Source organism: Peromyscus leucopus, chromosome 20 (assembly GCF_004664715.2).
Source record: "Peromyscus leucopus breed LL Stock chromosome 20, UCI_PerLeu_2.1, whole genome shotgun sequence".
NCBI lineage: Eukaryota > Metazoa > Chordata > Mammalia > Rodentia > Cricetidae > Peromyscus > Peromyscus leucopus.
The window spans coordinates 9,896,708-9,915,748 of record NC_051080.1 but is presented as its reverse complement, the minus strand read 5'-3'; the positions used below and the strand labels follow the sequence as shown (position 1 = coordinate 9,915,748).

Genomic DNA, 19,041 nt, shown 5'->3' with positions numbered 1-19,041 from the left:
AAATATGATAGTGCCACTTAATATCTTATACGACTTACCATTGTCTTTAACATGTAAGCCTGAAACCTACCCCATGTTTATTTCTATAGCACTGTCCCAGGTTACTATCTCAGCTGTCTCAAAGACAATGACTATCCTGTTTACCAAGTACCTTACTCCACACATGGCCAAATTCCTTTTATTTTGAACATGGTGCCTTAGTTACAAAAGGACTTGCCATCTTTTCATTGACTATACTTGTCACAGTGTGGTTCTCTTAAGCATGGAGGACTGTTGTACACCTCTGGACCCAAATGTGCAAAAACAACAGCAGATTAGCTCTCCCAATGAGGGCAAAACACTGAAAAGGCACTGGACAACAAAATCCACAGATATTTCCAATACACAGTGGGCAACTCTTGAGTTGAGCTCAGATAGGACCAAGGGGACATGGTTGTGAAGTAGGAGAATGATTTGCTCTTCTTGGTCACCAACATTCCTGTTGGTCCCAAACATCTTTCTCTGCTACATCTGTTCATGATTGTGTCACAGGGGATTTTTTTCTGTCCTTTGACCATCTGCCCCACAAATGTGAGCACAGCATCCTTTCCCACAAGTTGGCTTGGCTTACTGCTAAACATGAAATGATGCAAGCAAGCTCTGCTAAAGGAATGAGTTTCAGGTGCTTCAGAAGCAGGGATGAATGTTCAGAGCAAGAAAGACATGGATGCTCTGTACAGAGTCTGCCTTCTTTTGAAATTGTTTCTCCTGGTCATAGATTTTAGCTCCATTCACCCACACAGTCCCCAAGTTTCTGACAGGAACAAATAGCCACTTGTGTGGCTCTTGCTGTTTGATTTATTCTACGAAAAGTACTCTCCTGAAGCTAAACGTTTCAGGCTTCCCTCGCACTACAGCTGGTAATGTGGTCTACACATGTATAATTTCAGAGGGACTCACAAGATAATCGCTGGTGGCTTCTCTGTTCCAATTGCATAAATTGTAGGACTGCTTTAATATAATTATTATGAAATAAGTTCATTTTTGTTGCCACCTTGCATGATGCCTCAGCTACAAAGACTCATTTGGAAACTGCTGGCCAGATTGTTGAAATGACTTTTAAAGGCATGCATTTCATTTGGTGTCTGGTAATGTTCCCAATGTAAGTATTTAGTGAAGCATGTTAATTACTGCTGCTAAACAACGATAAACATTGAAATATAAGACCACTGGTGTCTTCCTTCCAGATGTGTGGCTTTAGAGGCAAATTAAATACTTGAATCATTAAAATGAACAAATGAACTCACCACCCCTGCACACACACACACACACAGCGTCTTAGAAACAAGAGGCCCTTTCCTCATTTGTATTCAGGGAGTCCCAGCTTTGCTTGTCAGGTCCACACTGAGCAGAGTCCTCAATGTGTCATGTCCCCACTATGATACCGAGTGTCATCCATACGAACAGTGTCTGTGCCTAGGGGGAAAATTTCCTGAATTCTTATCTCCCTTGATCAGGGCCAACCTAGCAGACAATTTAGAAAGACAATAGAAGAATCTCGGCCAGGCCGTGGAAAGAAGAATCTTATTTCACTCTTTTCACTTCAGAGATCAGTCAAATATCACCAAGCTCCCAGCATGATAACCCTTTGTGGAGGCTGCCTGTTCTATGGTGAAGCTAGAGGTTTTTGACTCAGTATCAATAAGAAGACATAGTACCACTCAAAAGCCAACTGTCCAAGACTATGTAGGTTTGGGGTTCTGGTCCTTGAATATGCTGAGGCATACATCATCCACTTTTCTTTCAAAATTGAATATTCAGTCTGGATTGTGGTGATATTTGATCTGTGTACCTCAATAAAGCTTATCTGAGGACCAGAGAAAAAAGCCAGCCACTATAGTAAATACAGAAGTCAGGAAATGGTAGGTAGCACACGCCTTTAATCCTTGCATTCAGGAGGCAGAGATCCATCCAGATCTCTGTGAGTTCAAGGCCATGCTGGGAACAGAGTCGGGCATGGTGGCACATGCCTTAAATTCCAACACTAGTTAACCATAAAGGTCTAGAGGTCTGTACAGACAGACAGGAAGTGACAGAGCTGGGCAGGAAGAGGAAGTAATGTAGCTGAGTGGAGAGAGGAAGTGAGATGGCAGGGACAAAAAGGCATATAGGTGTGGGTGTACAGGAAGTAGAACTCTTTGGAAGCTGAGGAGCTGGTGAGGTGAGGTTAGCTATGGCTTGTCCTATTTCTCTGCTCTCTCAGTTTTAACCCCAATACCTGGCTCCAGGTTTTTTATTAATAAGACCATTTAGCAATTTGTCTCACACTGGACCTTGTTTGTTTATCTATTTCTTTGAGTTTTCTTAGCCCATCCAAAGTTACCTAGATCTCACACCTCACTTGTTCTGCCTCTAGTTGCAATTCTGCATGCAGTTTACTATCTGCCTTTCCAGGATGCCATCTTAACTCAAATCCAAGATTCTGAAATGCATACAAGGCCATTATTTTAATACATCACCAGATATATTTTGTTGTTAGATAACCAAGATGATATCAGTGGCCATGAGTCCCATGTTCACTAGCAGAATTTTTTTGTAAATATATAACCTGAAAATAACTCAAGTAACTAAATTATTTTACCAATAGACTTGAGCAAATGCAACAACACTATATAGTGCTGAGCACAGTGCAGAAATTTCTATAATAAAAGACACTGTAAAGAAGTAAAACTCTCATGGTTATTACAAATACTGAATTCAGATTTTAAAATGTAGATACAGATATCTAGAGACGATGTATAAATGGCAAGGAAGGGAAGGAGGAATGGAGATAGATAGATAGATAGATAGATAGATAGATAGATAGATATGATAGAGGAAACATGTGATAGTTGTAAAATGCCACATACCTCCTTCCATCTATTGGCTTTCCATGAAGGGCATCGTCCCGATCTACAAGCTTTGTGAGTTCGAGGTTTCTGAAGATGACGGCAATATTTTTCTTCTAATTTTCTTCTGAATTGATCGATGCAAAGGACCTCCCGGTACTTTATACCTTTACCACAAGAAGTTGAGCACTGCAGAAGATATATGAATATATTTAATGTGTTTTTATTAACTTATCTTCAAGAAATATAAAACACAGTAAGCAGAACACCATTGCTTCGACGTTCTTGTTACACATGGTCTGGCATTTCCAGTCAGTGAGAATTTGAAATTTACCAATCTTCTCTGAACTACTAATTGGTACTAACATTTTTAACCAGTCATTCCTTCTACAGAAGTACTGACTGTCTAAAATGTGCAAGGCATAGACTCTGGCATATAAAGATAGATTTTCTAAAGTTAAAGACTGTCTTTAACTAACTGTATGTCATAGCCAAACCTGGGATCTGGTTTGTACATAGAGTTGCCATCTTGATATATGCATTATCATATTTTTACACTACAATCTGATCTCTCCATAAAAACAAAAAGTCCCCATAATCACTCAATATAGTGAGCCAACTGAGAAAGCAGTTTTGTTTTGTTTTTAATATTATGTCTATATTTGACACATCTCTATACTAGCATACATCTGATATAGACAGCAAAAATTTTGAAAATATAATTCATTGCATGAGGCCCGTGCAGTATGGTAAACAGCTTGGGCTTTGTCATGGAACACTGCTTTCATACCAGTTTCTTTCACTGGGATAGAGAGGCTAAAACACCAATCCACCAGGCAGTAGTGGTACAAGCCTTTAATCCCAGCACTCAGGAGGCTGAGGCAGGCAGATCTCTGTGAGTTCGAGGCCAGCCTGGGCTACAGAGTGAGTTCCAGGAAAGGCACAAAGCTACATAGAGAAACCCTGTCTCGAAAAAAAAAAAAACACACACACAAACAAAAAAAACACCAATCCCACAAACTCCTCATAAAGATCAACCTAAGAGGAAGAGTATGAACTGTCCAATACAGTCCTATGACCCGTGTAGACTCTTACAAAATATTAGATTCCTCTTCTGCCATTCTTCCTGAGTTCTCAGAGAGGACATAACAGATGGACCAGAGAAAAGTCAAGCAAGGAAGACATGGACCCTGGACAACTCTTATTTGCATCAATATGGAAGGAGTGTCTATCATCAGCCCTCCAATTTATACAGTTAAAAGAAAAACACTTTTAAAATAGAAGTGGACATTTGATTCATTTAGAAATAAGTAATAGTTTGTGGGAATATTAGGTATTGTATTCTATATATATTTATTGCATGTATACATATATACATACACACTCATACACACATATTTAAAATTAGAGAGGCTGGCAGGATGGCTCAGCAAATAAGAATGCTTGCTGTTCAGTTATGAGAACCAAAACTTGGATCCTAGCATCCACAAAACAATCTGAGTGTATCTCAAAGCCTGCAACTCCAGCTTCCAGGACCCAGGAGCATCCTTTTTGCCTCTGCTCATGTGTGTGTGTGTGTGTGTGTGTGTGTGTGTGTGTGTGTGTGTGTACAATACATGCTTTTGTGTGTATGTTTGTGTCTATGCATGTACATTAACATATGTGCACCTATACTCATGTAGACTCATGTACACACATATATAAATTAAAGTCATTTGTTTGTTTGTTTTTGAGATAGCATGTCACTGTGTAGCCCTGGATGACATGGTGCTCACTATGTAGACCATGATGGCCTTGAATGCACAGAAATCTGTGCTTCTGCCTCCTGAATGATGGGATTAAAGATGTATACCACCACACTCAGCCAAAATAAGTCTTAAACTTCATACTGCTTTTGTAGAAGACTCAAGTTTGGTTCCCAGCACACATATTCAGTGGCTCACAATCACCTGTAACTCCAGATCCCATGGACACAATGCCCCTTTCTTGCCTCTGTGGGCACACTTATACACATACACATATATAACCCACACATGTATTCATAATTAAAACTGAAAAATAAATCCTAAACTATATATCAATATAATTTGGAAATAATTTAGCCTTTCATAGTTTTGAAATACTACATTCCATTGTACAGGCAATTAGCTCAGTGCCTTGATAACTGCTATCATGCCCTAGATGGTCTGTTCTCCTTCTGCCATCTTGAGGACCCACTCAGCTCTGTGAAAGTCTCTTGGGAATTCCACACATTGTCCCAAAGCACTTCTGAATTAGACCTACCTCTATGCTAAACTTATCTTGGCCACTGATATGCACATGACCTTACCTTTTCTCTCCTTCACTATTTATTTTTCTAAATATTAACATTTTACATTAATAAACATCAATTATTATGCACTATCAAGCACATATTTATTGGGAAGCATGATAATTATCTCACATAATATGAATTCACATACGGAATGTCCTTCTCAGACTTGTATTATTTTTATAATTTTGAATTGTGATATTTGAAAGACAACCTTCATGATTCTCTATTAGTTCCTTTTTGAAGTGTAACATTTATTGTGAATATTCACATGCAGGTTCATTATATAGTATCTCTTTCTTTGCCAAAATAGTTATAAACTAATGATGCTTACTCTGCATGAAATGAGCTATGCATGTTTGATCCTCAGTAATATTAAACATGATAAAAGTTGTAAAAACAAAACACTACAAGATATTAAACATCACTAAAATCATACAGTAAAAATATTACAGAACTAAGTAATTTGTGAAAGGAAACCATTTCTTAAGTCCTTAAGAGAGTCATGTTTGTTCACAGACAACATGGAAGGTCTTATATATTTGTTATGCCTCAACCCGAAGTTGTCCATGTGTGGGTACTACTGGAAATGCCTAAAGTTCTTTTAACAAGACGCCAAGAAATGACAAGTAAACTTGCAGAATATTACAGGTGTTTCTGAGAATGACCAACTCATTTACAAAACAGTTGTAACAGGGAAAGAGACTGAACTTGAGACTCTAGAATTCAGCAGTAGCTCTGCGTGGAATGCAGACTCACACGGCGTGAACCAGAAAGTCGCTCTTCAGCAAACAGAACAGTTTTTCTGTTCATTTTCAACACTTTATCTTCTACCTTATTTTAATTTACTGGAGTTATCTGGACTATGATTAGTTTAATCCAAACCATTACTAAACACATTCTAAACATAAACCAATTATATAAACATATATCATAAGAAATTTTTTATTTTTATAAAAGTAAAATTAGTAAACATAATTTCAAGTGTATTTCTTATTTGCTTGAGAAAATGACAGTGTCATTCTTTTGTCTTTAATCCATTATCTTCTTACTTTATGATACACCCAGTTTTAATTAAGATTCTTTTCAAACCTTGTATTATACAACTTGTCATCATATTTTTTTCATTTCATTTCATGTGTAAGGGTGTTTTGCTTTCATGTATGTCTGTGTGCCACATGTGTACAGTGCCTGCAGAGGCCAGAAATGGACGCTGGCTGCCCTGAGACTAGAGGTACGGATGGTTGTGAGCTGCCACGGGAATTGAAAGAGCAGTCAGAGCGCTTAACTGCTGAACCATCTCTCCATCTTCATCGTGAAAATTTTGAGGCACAGTGATATTTCTCACTCTTTAATCTCAAACAATGCTCATTATTTTCTTTCTTAGATTAACCATCCTAAGTTCTTTCACTTCTCTTAAGGCCCTAAATTTGTCGAGAGAGAGAGAGAGAGAGAGAGAGAGAGAGAGACCCCTAAACTACAAAAACTACAACACCAAAGATTTGAAAGTAATTTATGCTTTGGATGGACTTGAAATAAAACCCTTTCTCTTGAGTTCTGAACAAGTATAGATCTGTTTTCCCCAAGTTCTAAGGAAGAGTAACTGCAGTATTTTATCACATCTGATGAATGCCATGTGGGAATTTTTCTAAAGTAAAAGAGAAGATGCTATGCAAAAAAATTATGTTTTCATTGGAAAGAGACAGCAACACCATAAACAACTGAACCGTTACTCCCCTTCTTTGCCAAAGCACACTGCATTCTGAACTATGAAAACTGCACAAAGCAGTCTGCCCACAAAACAGCAATTGTTTCCCCTGGTGCCACAGAAATATCTGCTCTTTTCTCTCAACTTTTAAACCATTGATATCAATATTCTCTTGGAATTTTATTCATGCCATTCAGCTCCTTTCTTGCATTCTTGTCAAAGATATTTTCTTAAAAGTCACCTGTATCTCCTACACGCTCGCAAAGTTTGCGTATTACTCATTCAGGACAACGGTTCCCATGGGAATGTCTCATTCATGTCCACAACATACTTTGATCACACTCCCACCCGCCTCGACTGCCATCTCCTTTTCCATCTCAGTCCCCTTCCCCTTCTCTCATGACTGAAAATGGTTCATAGCCGCAAGAACACAAGCTGCTTCCTAAGCAGATATAGTGAATAAGCCTTCAGGTATTCTCAACCAATGCTGTTTACAAATGAAATAAATAAAAGTTTCTATTAAAAACAAAACAAGGCATTTGAAAGAAATGTACAGCTTATAAGTGATAAACTGAAGTCTCTGCAGACTTTCAGGTGACCTGAAACTTCCTATTCCAAGAGAATTCAGTCTACATTGATAAGAATGAGCTCCAGGACAGGAATGTTCTTCCTTTTACAGAAATGTTGCATGGAATTATAGAATAAAATTATTTGTTGTTTCAGTACAGAGGATACAAAAATCAATGACCTGACGGTGGAGACTTTTTGACTAGTTCTAACAACATAAACAAAATCAAATGAGGAGGTGGAGGTTGTCTTGATCTAACATATGGTAGCCTTTGCTTCTCCAGATGTTTGAAAACTTGTTTAATCCAGAAGTTGGTCCTTTCTGACAGTTGTGGGAAGCATACTGGCACTGGGAGAATTAGTATGCATGCTAACTAGTACTAATGTTAACAGCCCTGGAACACATCTATTGCTTTCTACCTCAGTGATGCATAACCTGCCCTGTACAGACCTCCATTTTTATGTGACGTTAGTAAAATAACATCTATGAAGGCAAAAGGGAGGGGTTTTTTTCTTTATGTGAAGAAATGATTAAACAAAAAAAATCTAAGAATATTTATAACACTATGAAAATTATAAAACCATATGAATCGATAAAGAACCAGAAGATTACTGCAGAACAGCACACGGATTTTGTGGGGGGCAGGCTTAAAGATGTTTCCAATGCTGCAAAGATGAAGGTCAGCAAGTGAGGCAGTGTGGAATGTCATTCCCTGGAAAGTGCTCTGCCCACCCCACTTCAGGATGCCCACACAGGCCATTTCCTTTCTCACCAATGCTATGGTACTGTCATACCTGTTCAATACTGAGCTTCAGCTACATTTCCTTTCTAATAACTGCTTCACTTCCTTTCAAGTGTCTTGTTTTATAAAACAGAGGTTTGCCTTCCCTTAACCTGTAAGAATCTTTGATTCTGAATACTTGGCTTGGCTCTTACAGATCCCTTCTTCAAATCCTGCTTTTCATTTGCTACACTCAGTATGCCTGCAATTGTCTATCTGCCGCATCTTTTTCTCTTATGGATAATAAACAAAACAAGAACAGACACACTAAAGAGAAACATGGAAAACAAAAAGACTTCAGAACCACTTGTCCCCAATTTCATGTGTCACAAATTGTCTGTTTTCCATTTTATGAGAAAGAGATAATTGCAGTACACCACAGACCAGAGGAGGGTATGTTCACTCACCCCCAGGTTCTTCTCCAACATGGCAGGAAGTCCACTGGGGACACCTAACTGGTTTAAGATGGAACATTCCAAATTCACTAGTTTGTGGAGTTTTGTTGTTTGTTTGTTTGTTTTTACGTATGCTGTGTGGTTAGTTCCTCTAAACTGAAACTCCTCCTTGAGAGAAGACTGAGACACTGAGACCAGGAAGCTCACAAAAGGGAAGTCTCACCAGGAAGATCAAAAAGTTACAAAACTCAGGAAGCCTGTCTCCAAGGTTACATAAACAATGAACAATTCCTAGGGACAGGAGACAGGTAGAGCGGCCTGAAGCTTGTGTAAGGAGCGTCAGGATTCGGCTTTAGTGAGTTATCACTCTTTCAGCGACATAGCCGCCCTTTGCGTCACTCATGTTCCTGTAAGTGACCAGAAAATCCTCGTTGGCTGATCAAGCTAGGCTTTGGGGGAATCTTCTTTGGTCTACAGCTACTGCTGTATCTGGATGAGACAATTATTCTTGACTCCCCAAGAAAGAAACAGGCAACAACATATTCATCATCATTTTTACTTTAATCCCTTGAAGATCCTGTAACTAGCTAACTAGAAAAAAATCTGAAGTCTGGTCTGTAGAAGAGAAATCAAACTTTAAACTATAAAAATTGCAAATGTGTATTTCATTTGCTTTAGTATAATATTCTCTATGACTATACATATATTCCCATGCAAATGTATATCTAGTTTATTCTTTAATTGGGGTATTTTTTATGTTTGTCAAGTAAATTGTATTTACACTTTTCTAAAAATAGATATTAAAAATAATAATCAACTGTTGGAATGTAAGTTAATATAATCATTATGAAAAACAGTATGAAGTCCCTCAGAAAACTACAACCACGTCTACTTTAGCGTTCAGCTGTTCCACTACTCCTGGCTGTACACCTAAAGGAAATTATGGCAACACACACAAGAGAGACCTACATAGCCAAGTCATAGAATGAGCTAGGCAGCACCACTTATCCACTGAGTGGACAAAGGAAACCTACTACCGTACAGAGCACCTCTGTATTCAACCGTTAAGAGGAAGAAGACCTGGTGTTTTCAGAAATATGGATGGAACTGGAGCTGATCTCGTGGGTGAAATTAGACAGACACAGAAAGACAAGCATCCCATGCTCCCTCCCTCTGGAAACAACAACAAAATTATGACAAGGTTACCTGAAAATAGAAGATGGACTGATAGAGAAGAAAAAGGGGGTCTGAAGAAAGCAGGTAGGTGAGGTTGGTGGGGAAGGGAAAAGGTCAGAGCAAGGGATAGGCATTAAGAATACATCACAGTGAAGCCTATCAGTATGTACAAGAACTGAAATGATTAAATATTTGTTACTGAAAAATAAAAAGAGATGAACACTGAAATGAATATCAACACATGATACTAGAAAAGTGATATCAGAAGCAACATGAGAGATGGGCTTGGACATCAACAGTAAATCTTTTTAGTGGCTACTGACATACAATATTAAGGATTTTAAATTTTAAAAAAATCCTTCATGCAAACACTTTTTCTTAATTAAAAACTTCCTGGATGAATTCTACATATCTACTATATCATCACCAGTTCTCATAAATGACTTTTGGTAAGTAAATTTGACAATAACCCATCCTGAAAATTGGTTGGCTTCCAACAAGACCATTTATTTATTCCAGGTCTGTCAATAAGAATGAGAACCACCTTTTAACAACGGGACCATTGCTTCTCCTACAGTCCTCCTCACTGAAAGATAAGGAAAAACATGCCAAGAAGGAGACCTCATGATTTTGCGATTTAACTGCAAAACTTTTATGTAAAAAGATGCTTTTTCAAAACCACTTTGTATATGGCTAAAAAAACTGGGTCATTTAGCTTTTTTAGCTACTAGAAAGTAAAACCCAAATTGACATAACCTGAATGTTTTTTTTCTCAGACATTTGGCTCTTTTAGTTTCTTAATGCATTAAATAACTTTGAGTATGTTGATAACTACATAAGAAACACAGCAGTCACAGTAAGAAAATACACTATTAGATACTGCGGAGATAGCAGTTGGAAGAGTCCTTGCTTCGCAGGTATGGACCCCAGGCTCCTGTCTCCAAACAACCTTGAACAAAACTAAGCAACATACTACTGTTCAGTTTAGCTTGCCCTACAACTTTACAATTTACTTATTTCCTAATTCTTAAGAAAATCTCCTATATCCCGTCAGGCTGGCCTTGAACTGTCTGTGCAGCAGAGGGTGACCTTGAACTTCTGACCCCCACCCACCCCATACACATCTCAAGGGCCAGGATTACAGGTGTGTGCCACCACTCCTGCCTTTTGTAGTACTGAGAGTGGATCCCTGGGCTTTGTGTGTGCCAGGCAAGCACTCTACCAACTAACTGAGCTCGATCCCTGGTCCTGAGTCTCTCCTTTGAACAGAATTTTTAGAGGGCATCAAATGATTAGATGAAATGATGATTTCACATCTCAAGACGACATCAACTCCTGTTGTTTTTATAAGACGAAGGCCCATCTGTTGAAGATGTAAACGCCCAAGGGCATGCGGCTCGTATGCAGCTCACATGCATGCAGCTCACATGCAGCTCGCATGCAGCTCACTCTATATAAGGTATTAGCTAAATTGCCCAGAACGCCACTGAAGAGCTGCTCACCCAGTGGTAGGAGGGACTCACACAGCCGTTCTGTTTCAGGAGAGCTAAGGCTACAGAAAGTGTGTCTTACCCTTAAGTCCTGGAATCCCTCCTTACCACACACTAGAGATCATGCTCACTAAGAGAAGCATGACTGCACACAACGCACCAAAGCGCAACAGGCAGAGTGGCTTGGATTAAATTCCAGACACTCGGTTGGGCCAGACTGTTAATTGCAAATTGTCCATTAAGTTTTCAATATTTATGAAATCGTTATTTCGCACACGTATCGGCCTTGTTTGAATCATCATTCAAAACCAAAGCTTGGTATGTGCCGATGGTGACGTAGATCTAAATTTTGATAACTAGAAAATCTTAGCCAGAGCCGTTTTGCTGGAGTATTTTAAGATGACATTTTAGTGGTTGTGTTTACTCCCTTCAGAACACTGTCATGAAATGAAAGACCAAAACATGAAGTAAGATCTCAGCAGAGGAATGATAGAGTGTCAGGTCAGAACACCCTGGGAACAGAATATTCCGAAGCCTTTCTCTTCTTTCTCTCTCCCTTAAAGAATGCTAATATAATAGTCTCTAAATAAAATAAACACTGTATCCAAGTCCCAGGAGCAGTACAGTTTTTGAAGTCTCCAGGAATCCAGAGATACTGAATCCAGAGATAACTATATATCTCAGAGAAAGTCTGCCACAGTTTGTGTTGGCTTGGAACGCCCCCGCTGGTGCTTTTACCCTGAAGAGCATCCACTGCAATGGATAAGAACCTCTGCGGTTGAATTTCCATGGTATAAGTCAAAGAATAAAATGATTAAGACAGGAATGCAGCTGTTTACAACAAGAAAACCGATGGAATAGACACACGAAGAACATCTTGTGGGAAGCGTGCCTACTACTGGACTGTCCCTAATTCACAGTGACGCCACGCACAGCATTTCCTGAGAGGAGAGACCAACAGTTTGAAAGTTTAATGGAGTTGGAGATGTTCCTGTTTTAACCTGCGGCAGATAGCTTTCAATGATGCAGCTTGAATGAGACAGCATTTGGTTTCGAAAATTATTTACTGCTGAAATATATCATTCTCTTGCCTTGTACCTAATCAGACTTATATCTCACAGCTTTCGACAGTTGAGATTTTTAAAGTCAGACGAATCTGCAAAATATTTGGCTCCCAAACTGAAGAACAAAAAATAAACAAATAAATCCCACCTAGCAAATACACTCAGCACATTCCCTTCTGTTGAGATCTCTGTACCAATCATAACTTTTAAATCTGTTTCATGCTCTAAATTTTATTTTTGACTGTGTGTACATACATCTTCACATACACATAATATATTTACAGTTCTAATTTGGGCAATGTAATATGAGTGATCGCGTATGTAATTCAAATGGCTGACTTACTCCAATACTAAATGAGAACTTACTGTCATCTACTTGGTAATATTGTCTAAGCAACTGCACAGGTTGCTGCCACTCTAGTCAGTTTCAAATACCAAACCCGAAGCAAAGTCACGTTAATTCATGCAAGTATCTTATGTAGAAACACTCACTGCGTGCACATGTGTATCAGAAAAATCAGAGTAAAAAAATCTCTCGTGATTGATAACTAAAGGTCTCAGGGGCTGAATTTGGTCTCTTCGGTGGGAGCTGAGGGAGTGATTTCAGACTTGCAAAGATGCTGTCCTGGTTCACTTCTCCGTGGCTGTGATAAACACAGACCCAAACCCCAGAGGAGGCAATCCGACCATCTCTGAGAGAAGGCAGAGCAGGAATGAAGGAAAGAACTGAAGCAGAGACCATGGTGGAGGTGGTGACTGCTTGGCCTGCCTTCTTATATAAGGTTCAGCTACAGGGCCAGGCACCACCCACTGTGGGCTCAGTCAGTGGAGGAGATGCCCTCACAGACCAATCCCCAGCTGAGTTTTCCTCCTCCCAGATGATTCTGGTTTATGTCAAGTTGTTTTGTTTCTTTTTTTTAAGTCCACCACTAAAGATCCTATTAAACTCAGCTTTATTTTGCTAGAAGCAGTACTACATTTAATTCTAACTCAAAATCCAGGCATCAGCAGCATCATTATCGTTATTTAAGACAGAGTCTTACTATGTAGCCCTGGCTGGTCAGGAACTTGCTGTGTTGATCAGGATGGTCTCAGACTCGCAGAGTCTACCTGCTTCTGGCTCCTGAGTGCTCCTGGGATTTAAAGGTTGAGCCATCTCACTTGGCTGAAAGCATTATTGGCAGCAAGAAGTGCTCAGGGAAACCTGCCATAACTCTAAAGCTTGTAATTTATTTTTAACTCGAGGGATAAGGAGCATTTCAGACTTTTCAATACTGTCTGTTTGCAAGCAAAACTGGTCTAGATTTCCTATCTGGAGTTTACACTCATCCAGGGACAGAAATCTTTACTTATTTTGAGACAACAAAAACTGTGGTTAACATGAGAATAGTTAAAAAAAAAAAAACCTGCTCAATTTTAAAAATTTATTTATTTTTATCTTATTGGTGTTTTACCATGGGTGTCAGGTCCCCTGGAACTGGAATTGCAGACAGTTGTGTGTTATAGAATATTATTTTAACTAAGCAAAGATGTGTTGTTACATTTGTTTATGCTGCAGATATTACTTTAACTGTGTAAAGGTGTGTTACATTTATTTATGCTGCATTTGTTTAATGATGTAAGGATGTGTGTTAAATTATGTAAGGACGTGTTGCATTTGTTTCACCTGGCCTGCCTAAGACACCTGATTGGTCTAATAAAGAGCTGAATGGCCAAGAGCTAGGCAGGAGAAAGGATAGGCGGGGCTAATGGACAGAGAGAGTAAATGGGAGAAGAGGGAGAAGGAAGAAGGAGAAGAGAAGAGAGGAAAGAATGAGGGAGATGCCCGGAGCCAGAATCCAGGCACTGCCAGCCAAACAGACACAAGAAGCAGTGAATAAGATATACAGAAATAAGAAGGGTAATAATCCCCAAGGCTAAAGGTAAAGAGAAACAGGTTAATTAAAGTTAAAAGAACTAGCCAGAAACGTGCCTAAGCTAGGCCAAGCATTTAAAACTAATAATAAGTCTCTGTGTCATGATTTGGGAGCTGGTTGGTGGCCCAAAAGAAAAAGCCTGGCACAGTTGTGAGCTGCCATGTGGGTGCTGGGAATTGAACCTGGGTCCTCTGGAAAAGCCATCAATGCTCATAACCACTGAGCCATCTCTCCAGCCCCCTTGCCCCCAATTTTTAATAACTGTTTCATTGGTGTTATTGTGAAACTAATTTTTTCCCGATGATTTTGCAAACCACAGCAAGCTAGGACATTGCTTTTGCAAGAATGTTTGATGCTCTCTATAATAAACATCCCACATGTACCCTACCTGGGAGCCCATCTTCCTGTGTGGAAAGAACCATGAGCACCTGCATTCCTGTGTGGGAAAACTGAAATTATCCAGTGTGGGCAGACCATAAAACTCCACAGTGTACTTTTATGTTTAAATACCAGCTTTTAAGGCATTACTATGATAACACTGACAACATTCTTAAACCCAAGGACCAGTAAAAAAACAGGAGGGACCTTCCCCATTTCCACAGATGCTTTGTGAGCTGCTTTGGGAATTGACAGAAATAAGGCCAGGAAGCTTGCTTTTAAATAGTTATAAAGGTCCCAAAAGGAAAATGCATCGAGAGCTTGCAGATGAGACATAAATGAGCTGTCTAAGTGTCCTGGGCAGGGGCAAGTCAGAGGTGGAATTAAAGAAAAGCCACACAGTGCACAAATTAATGTCTGCTTATCACGTGCACCAGATGAGGCAGCAGAAAGGCGTTTAGGAATTAAATTTATAAATTGGTTAATTTAAGTCCATTTTAAATAATTACCTCAAGCACATAAAATGGATTATTTTTGTTAAAATGTAAGACGGGTTTTTTTTTTTATGAGTTTTAATAGAAGGGAGTGATGGGTTGGATAATAAAAATGTGTGGGGTAGAGGAAAAAGACCCTTACTACATTTTGAAATAGCAGTCGGTAACTGAGCAAACCAGGGCTAGATGCCTCATTGTGCAAGGTTTCCCTAGAAACTCATATGTTTGAATACTTGGTCCCCCACTGGTGGGGAAATCATGAAAACTTTGGGAGATGGAGGCTTTCTGGATAGAGAAGGTAACTGGGGTGGGCGTGGAGGTTTTGTAGCCCAGCCTCACTTCCTGTCCACACCATGCTCCCTGGTTGCCAATGCAAGTGACCAACCTGCGCTTGCTCTACCACTCTGCCTTTCTGCCACAATGGATCGTACCCTTCTAGAAGTAGGAGCCAAACCACACCCTTTCCTAAGTAGTTCAGTCAGGTGTCTCGGTCTAGCAACTTATGAGGTAACTAACAGTGATTCAGCATTACTGGTTCTCTCTTTTCTTGTAATAACGTGATGACAATAGCAGCTAATGCTCGCCATAGCAACATTATATATGAAGGAATCTTTTACAGTGCTCGGCACACTAGTGTAAAAGTACGTCAGATTAACAGCTCCCATCTTTTTTCAATCCTTTCTTTTCCAAATCCTGAGGGCAATGAAGACTCTCCCGTTGACTTATGAGCCCGCATGACTGGAACACAGCATTTCTGGGTTCGCGGAGCAGAGCTCAATAGTCAGAATAGGAGGCAAGAACCCCAGGGGATTCGAAACACCTGTCTTTGTTCTCCTGAGGAAAACCATTTAGTCAAACACCGGACAAAGTGAATCAGCTCTACACTGAATTATTTTCAACGTAGAATGAGGTAGCTAAAGAGGAATAGATGTTTGCAAAAGATATTTTAGTAAGTAAAAACCTGATTTAAACAAAAAAAGATTAGTTAAAAATGTATGACTTCTGATAGTGTTGATTTTTTATTCAGGGTCTCGCTAGGTAGCCCAAACTGGCATCGAACTCATGACAGTCCCTGTTTAGCCTCTCCTGTGCTAGCATTACAGGTGTGAGTCATCACAACCAGCCTCACTATATATGCTCATTCCCTTCTTCCTTTTAATCTTTTGCAATCCCTGCAGTCCAAGTGAATAATACAGAAAGGTGCCAGGAATATAAACAGAGTGGGTATGAGCGAGAAACAGAACCTCTTGTACCTGCAGAGCCCTGACAAACAAATGCTACATTTCCACTGTTTACATTGGAGATTTTATTTGTTCTTAGTTTATATGTGTTTGCCTGCATTTATGTGTGTGCACCCCATGCATGCAGTACCCATGGAGGCCAGAAGAAGGCACTGAATCCTCTGGAACTGCATTTACAGACAGTGATGAGCCACCCTGTGGGTGGTTGGAATTGAACACAGGTCCTCTGAAAGAGCAACCCAGTGCAACCAAGTGCTGAGTTATCCTCTCTTGCCCCTCAAATGTTTGTTGCTGCTTTGTGGAGATAGTATCTTGCTATATATAGGCCTTCAACTCCCTTGTCAGCCTCCTGAGTGCTGGAATCTACAGGCATGCACAATGATTCCTGCCATACCACTTCTTGTTTTGACCAGCTATGGAGGCTACTGCCTGTAAGCCCAGAACTTGAGAAGTAGAGGCAGAATCCTCAAGACATTGAGACTACCTTTGGCTACTCAGAGAGTTTTGAGCCAGCCTGTCTCAAAAACACCTAAAATAATGATAATAATAGTTTCTATCTTGACTCTAGGTGATGAGGATTTAGACATGTTACTAAGCATTTTGGTCACACAAAGTATTTGAATGTCTAAGTCACAGCTCTTGAAAAGCATAACTCAGAAATTCAAAGCGCTTGTGAGTACTGAATACTATCTTTTTGTATACACAATGTGTATGTGTCTTTATGTGACTGTGGTCCCACACATGTCAGGGTTCATGGGTAGAGGATGGAAGACAGCCTCTGATGGATGTCCACATCTCCCACCATGTGTCTCTTGTTCACAGGGTATGTCTGACTAGGAGGCTTGCAAGTTCCCAGGGATTTTTCTGTCTCCTCCACCCATCTCATCAGAGCGCTGGGATTCCAGACTCTCACTACTGTGTCTAGCTTTATTTGCAGGGGTTCTGAGGAACCAAACTCAAGTCCCATATTCTACTCACTAAACCATTTTCCCAGCTTTCCCACCCCCAAAATACTGTTATAAGAAGTTCTATTCATTTTTTAACCCCCCCTCCAAAAAAAATTGAAGTTTGGGCCATGTACATGTCTGACACATCGCACCTATCATACGCTTGCCTTCCCAGCAGAAGAGGCCATTACTGTCCGCATGCCCAGTGTGTCCACGGAGGCTCTCAGGCTGATATATACTGCTGACCTCTGGGTTAACACACATGTAAACTCCTGGTTCCTTCTCTGTGCTGAGAAGATGCCCTGTAGCCCTCCCATGAGCACTTGCTTTTGCTTTAGTTTTTAGCTCAAGGAGGGTTTGGGTAGTTGTGTCCACACTCATGGAAAGAAATGGGCTTACAAAGATGAACCAATAACTTGAGTTACAGAAGCAAGCTTGTTCTACGTTTGCTAATGTTTGAAGGAATGCCAATGAGCTACCAAATATCTGTCATTTGAGATAAGGAAGAGACTGAGCAGCGGTTGGCAGAAAGCAGTTGCTTTGGAAACCTCCTCAAAACATTTTGAAAATATTTGTTATTTTGCCAAGCATATGTCCTTAAAACTTTGAAGTCAAATTTTATAATCTGTTTAGATGGTTTCCATATCTTTCAAAGTTAAAGACCTTGCAGTTTCAAAGGTAGGAATTTGTTGCAGGTCCAAGATTTAACTCCTAAAACTTTAAAGAACTCAATGGCGTCATTTAAAACAAATTTGTAAAATGATTGCTACACTTGATTTGAGACCAGATTCTAGTATATTACAAGAGTACTCATAGATGAGCTTTGCTCCTTTAAGGGATTTCTGCAAGTAAATCTTTCAACATTAGAAATGATTAAAATCACAATGTAGATACATCACATGCTCTGACCCACTTTAGTGGGATGAGCTACATTTTTAAAACTCACCAAAATATTCTAACACTTCTTAACAATTAAGTAGTTAACAAAAAATTCAATGATAAAAAATGTCCTTAACTTCATAAAATAAGTTATATTTAGTATTATTCACATGATCCCTTAAAATTCATGTTTGTGTTTCTTTTCTAATCAAATAATCATATTTAAGTTTCTAGAGACAATATACAAAAATATGAGAACACACAATGAAAGTATGTTAAGAGCAATAAATATGATCAAACCATTACTAATCAATTGCCTAGAAACTTTCAAGCAATAAATGTAAAAAGTATTAATGTCTGACTCTTATGATTATACAGAAGCTAGAATATGGTTTTCTCAAACTACCCAAAACTGATACATATGTTCTCTGTGACACCAAGAATGTTTATCTAGCTTCCACAGGCAGACTCAGCTGAGGCATTATAGAACACAGAGCAATTCTTCTGAAAAAAAAATCTAGCCATTTCCAGAGTAGCTTACACAGCTAAAGCATTCACTGGGGAAACGGGTAGGAATGCCACAGACATGTGGGCATTTTCATTATTCTTCAACATGTAAATATCAAAAAAAAAATGGCACATCCCATTTCTGCAGAGACATGGCTTAGTTGCTGTGTGCTCTAAATATAACTGCAGTGACATCAAAGCCTGCAAACACTTTTCCTTTAGGCTCTCTCCTTGGGCTTTTCCTAGGTCATTTGTCTGAACATGTCCAGGATCCAGTTTGGTTTCTTTTATTATTTTCAGAGCATCATACGTAGGGCAG

General features: G+C 39.4%; 1 protein-coding gene across 2 annotated transcripts in view; it reads right to left on the bottom strand.

Annotated features, from left to right (window-relative positions):
- Positions 1-19,041, bottom strand: part of Adamts20 (ADAM metallopeptidase with thrombospondin type 1 motif 20) — a 134,226-nt gene that overhangs the window by 28,055 nt on the left and 87,130 nt on the right. For both annotated transcript variants that reach the window (XM_028869289.2, XM_037197414.1), the window contains exon 29: positions 2,889-3,056. In XM_028869289.2, the coding sequence (XP_028725122.1) occupies positions 2,889-3,056 (168 nt within the window). The remainder of the gene's footprint in view (positions 1-2,888; positions 3,057-19,041) is intronic.